General features: G+C 39.5%; 1 protein-coding gene across 1 annotated transcript; it reads right to left on the bottom strand.

Moving 5' to 3' along the window:
* LOC125315275 lies at positions 1 to 1,519 on the bottom strand. Its single transcript, XM_048279726.1, has 3 exons — positions 1,139 to 1,519; positions 797 to 924; positions 1 to 370 (listed from the first exon to the last, which is right to left on the bottom strand). The coding sequence occupies exons 1-3, from the start codon at positions 1,517 to 1,519 to the stop codon at positions 1 to 3; spliced, it is 879 nt and encodes a 292-aa protein (XP_048135683.1).
* Positions 1,520 to 5,258: the final 3,739 nt, after the last annotated feature.

Below are 5,258 nucleotides of genomic sequence, written 5' to 3' on the forward strand. Positions count from 1 at the left end.
TCACCTTTTTCTCTTCAACTGATCAACCTGATCAGCATGATCATCCTCTATTTCCAAATCCGGCAGATCTCCCAACCGCTGCAGGGTTTTTTGAAGGAGAAGATTTATCTCCTTTTGTATGTTTACTCCATAATCCTCGTCGATCAACTCCCACAACTTCTCTTCAACGGGGTCGTAAATCTTCTGCACTATGAAACCTGGACTCTGTTTTCGATCAGGGATTTGCTTGTGAACTGGAATGTAGTGGATGACACACTTGTGCATCACAGATTCTAGGGGAACGTCGTTTTGATGGAAACTATAAAATAGTTCCCTAATGTCAAGCGACTGCCAACTCTCCCCACCTCCCTTTATCTTTGCCTCTTCAGGTCTGTAGAGCCATCGTGCAGTGACCATCATGCTTCCGTTTGTGGTTTGTATAATGTCCTACACAATCACATGATGGGTAACCAAATATTGCTCGTGAAAACATAATAGCAACCATGGGTACAAACTTTTCTACGACAGTTATAAAAGAAACAAAGTTTTCACAAAATAATAAAGAGAGAAGGCATTATTTTAAAAAAAAAAAAAAACAACCAACCACCATAACTCACCACCTGTAGAGCTCCTTGATGCAAAAGCATCACGAATACTTATTGCATCGTAGAAGAGTGATAGGTTTGATATTGTTCAAGATTTTGTGTTTTTGTTCAACATGGTGTCGTCCATCAGAACTTCCAATGATAACTCACAATGATAACCATTCGGAAGGAAAGTGGAGAAAATTAAATTGGATTAGCATGTTCACTAATACTTGTCACGTAACTCGGAATGAGATTTCTGAGCCCAAAGAGGCATTGTACAAAAATGGATAGTTACCTTGATAATAGCCACGTACGGTTTATGACCTGTTTCAGCGGGATTCAGAAGTACAGTATCCTCCTGAATGATAGCCACAATACGAAAAGAAGAAAAGTTAAACTAAAGTACGAAGAAGTAGGAAAGTAAGGACTTCCAGCTTTGCTTAAAGGCCAGAGGTGAAGATTCTTTTTCCAAAGAGGATCATAACATTAAGTTGTCTAAGCATTTATCCCGGATTAGATACTATGGAAAAGGAGATGGAATTCAATTGCCAATTCATTGGGAAAAGACTCACGAGCTTATATTGATCTCCCTTGTAAATGCACGCAATGTAATGGCTTTTCCTCGCCATCACCTCGCCGGAAAACTTCACCGGCTTGCCAACTGGCTTTGCATCCTCACCGGCTTCCTCCTCCTCTTCCTCTTCCTCCTCCTTCACGTTCCTTGCACTCTTCTCCTCTTGCCCACCCTCCTGATCAGCCTTGGGTTCACATCCGTCCCCATCCTCATCCTCGTCCTCATCTACAAGCTTCACCGGCTTCCGCCGCTTGCTCTTGGACCCGTCCTCGCTCTCCACGTGATTCTTCGAGGAGCAACCGACTGGCTTCAAAGGATGCGGCTTGTCCTCCTCGTCATTGCTCCTCGGCAACTGTTTGAGCCTCTGATTCTTCGTCATGGTGTTGGATGGACAATTTATTTTGCTTGGACTAGACAATTTATTTTGCTTGGAGATGTTTAACAACCCTGATTAAGATCATTTAGTGCCACAAGTTAACATCAATAGTAATTACAGATACCGAATAATATACACAACAGAAATAAATAAGATTACCGAATGAACCAGTACAGTTGTCATAGAGGAAACATAATTACATCATGTGTTAATTGGCTTAATTAGATCATCCAAAATTATGGACGCAAGGTAGTTTTACAAACAAACAACAAACAAATGAAACCGGTCAAAGCAGTTTTCGCATTGGGTCGGATATGTCGCATTTTAGCCCGCTTCTTACTTAGACGAATGCCATTGAAGCGATAGGGGACAGAGTGCGAACAGAACGTGACACGACCCCTCATCAGCACCTACACTAAACCGTTGAGCAAGGAAGGTCACGATTGAATGTCTAGGTGCTTATACGGGTCTAACATACTACTTGGATTTCCATACTTACAACAACTAACATTCGTGAAGAGCGTTCCTATGAGAGTGTAATTTTATTTTTTTTTTCAAATTCTCGGTCTCGAAGACAAGCTCTAATTTCACAGCAAAATAGGGATGAATAGAAAAGGAAAATAAATAAAAGATAGAAATTTAAGCACCGAGATACTTTGGGTCCTTTTAAGTGGAGACTAATAAAGACAAACTTACAAATTGTCCGTTGTTAATGATACCATGAAATGAGGTTTTCGTCAATTTCATTTGTTTTGTCTAAACACGCTAAATGAATTACTACGACTCCAGCCAACGTAGTATGCACGCAAGGTAGCTTATCCTACCCAAAGTCCTCTTGGCTCTTACCCCACGCTAAACACAAACCCAGAGTAGCACCTACCTCTTCTATTAGTGGTTACGCATGCACGCGCGTTTCAATTAAATGCAACCAAAATCCAATTAGTGTTAATTGTACGTTGATATAGGTTGTTCTTCGGACAAAAAAATTCCACATCCGAGCACGGCTAGAAACCTAACTGCAGCTGCTCAGTCATCGATGGTAAAAAAGAGGTCAATCGATGACCAAACAATGGAGCGAAACACAGACCAAACGAACACTTGAGATTGTGAATAAAACTCGAGCGTGCAGTCTTTTAAGAAGTTCACACCTCAAACTTAGAAAATGAGACAGCATGGCTAAGGTTGTTTCTTGTCGCAATGTCTTCATTAGAGAGAGCAAAGTTTATCCGTATGAGTGATCGCACCAAAGTTTCGTTGTTACCGTGTTATATTTCGTAGTCTACCTGATTAAGCAAATGCTGAATTTAAACCACTTTTGATTTGAAAGACGCAAATCTGGTTGTCCTTATTCTTGCACAACCCGTGAACCTGCCTAATTCTCTCCTGCAATATTCAATTATACACTAAAGCAACTGAAGACTTTTTCAACCTAAGGGGAACTTTTTCCTAGGCATTGCTTTTGGCGTTCCGACACACGTTTGCCAAATGAAGAAAAAAGTCAATTACCCGCAGGGAGATGACGTGGTTAAAGCTGATGGCATTTCTCAATTTAATGAGATGATGGATAATGCAATGAGCTAAATAGCTATAAATGATCTCAAAACTACCTTGGCTAAAGCAGACCCAAATGGAATGTTTTGCCAGAAATCCGGCAGGTGTGTTCGTAGGTAGTTGATAGAGGTAGAAAACGAGGTAGTAAATAGAGGAGGAAGAGGTAAATGGACATTTATCTTACCCACTATGTATCCTATATGCATTTGACTTCATCAAAGTTCAACCTACCTAAGTTAGAGATGAACTCACCTTTTTTGTATGTTAACCAGACGATCAAATTAGAACTGTAACTTCAAAGAAATGAACTAACTTACCCACTTCTCAGTTGTGAAGCAAGGGAAAACAGTGTTCCTCGGACTATCCAATGATAGGAAAAAGAAGGATGGTGGCTGAGGAAAGTGGAACTTGGGATGGACGGCCGATTATCTCTTGTAATGATCAGCCATGGAAGCTTAGAGACGTTTGGGGAGAGAGAGTGAGCCGGTTCAGAGAGAGATCTCCATATCCTCCCTCTGCCCTTTTAAAATAATAAAATTTGTTATTCAGTTCTCTACGTTTTCGAGCTTTGACTTTCAAGGGCGTCCAATTTGTTAGACCACAAGGATTTTCTCGGGAAAATCTGTTGCCGTTGGTAACAACTTCTTTGACTTTCAAGGGCGTCCAATTTGTTAGACCACAAGGATTTTCTCGGGAAAATCTGTTGCTGTTAGTAACAACTTCTTCTTCTTCTTCTTCTTTAATAATGAACTTGGTAAAATCTTAGTTAGAACTGTAACTTCAAAGAAATGAACTAACTTCTACTTAGCATCCATATAAATCTCAGTGTTCGCGTTTCGTTTTCTCTATCTACATTGTTGATTTGAATTCTAGTCTAGCTTCCCTATTCGATTTTCACCTGCTGCCGCTGGTGAGAAATATCATGCAATTTGTGGAAAAATCGATCACACGGTTCATGTCTTTATCATGCTAATTTTCCTCAATTATTGTCACTGAATTGGTATAAAAAATCAAATTAGAAATCTCACCTTGCTCCTTTTTTTTGGAGTTGACCCTTCACACTCTTCCATCAGGTGGATATGCTTCGATTGCTTCCTTCATTGTTCCACTCAACGCATCATCAAACTCAGCAAAAAGGGTCACTAAAATTCATATGTCAACAGAGACCAATAAAAGCTTCATCATTCATCCTCATTTTTTCCATTTCACTGTTTTTTGTTTACGAGTTGCATTGTCAAAAGAAAGCGACACAGGACTTCAAGACTAGCCTTTTGATCTGGGCTCAGCCGACATTAGATTTTTATTTTTTAAATTCAACTCAGGAAACAAATGTCAAACAAATATCGGCCATGAACAAAAAATGTACACCAGCTCAGCAATTAACATGCCGCTTTCCATTCTACAAATTTAAGGAAAGGGGTGGTTATGACTTATGACCTCTTAATTCATGGGTCATTCACATGCGTAGAAGGGATCAGCACCTCACTTTGGGCTTGGGAAACATCTGGGCACTTGCATTTAGACGAGAAGAAATTACAAAAACAGGAGGATTCACTCGATCGACACCTTTGCATAGTAATTTTTTAAAAAGGGACGTCTATTCGAATTATGTCGAGAAAGAACAGTGGTGCAATCGAAAATATTAGAAGAAATTCTTAGTATCATATATTAAAACCAATTGGATTTCAACTAAAGTATGATTACTATTTTCAAAACTATTCCCCACACTTCCGATCGGAACCTAACTTTTGGCAAAGCAATGGCGATCATTATTTAATTGATAATGAATAATTGCCAACTCAACAAAATCAACAAAGCTTGCATGCAGAAGTACAAAATATCTTCTTTAGCAATTGTTTTCAAATTTTAGATTGCACCGACTGAAAATTTCTGATGGAGTGTGTTTCATTTTGCAATAGTAAAAATTTATCTATTACCAAATAAACATTAGCACGATCGAAAAAAAAAAAGAGAGAGAGAGAGATTTGGGTCGCCATCACAACGAAGTTTAGGCGGTACAATAAGTCTTGTCCTTATCCTGGCATAAGCAAAAATGCAACTCAAAATCAACAGTACGTCTCCTCGCGATGTATTGGCACAAACTTGTCATGCCCGCAGCTTGAGTCGCTTCACGTTTGAAGTCAATGGCATCACATAACGATTATTGTGATTTTGTGGTCTTCTGATGGGA

The sequence above is a fragment of the Rhodamnia argentea genome, chromosome 5, assembly GCF_020921035.1.
Source record: "Rhodamnia argentea isolate NSW1041297 chromosome 5, ASM2092103v1, whole genome shotgun sequence".
Lineage (NCBI taxonomy): Eukaryota > Viridiplantae > Streptophyta > Magnoliopsida > Myrtales > Myrtaceae > Rhodamnia > Rhodamnia argentea.

Coding starts and splice junctions, on each gene's coding strand:
- LOC125315275 (XM_048279726.1), bottom strand. CDS start 1,519: ATGACGAAGAATCAGAGGCTCAAACAGTTGCCGAGGAGCAATGACGAG. Junction 925..1,138: donor AGGGAGATCAATATAAGCTC/GTGAGTCTTTTC, acceptor GCTATCATTCAG/GAGGATACTGTACTTCTGAA. Junction 371..796: donor CATTCCGAGTTACGTGACAA/GTATTAGTGAAC, acceptor ATGGCTCTACAG/ACCTGAAGAGGCAAAGATAA.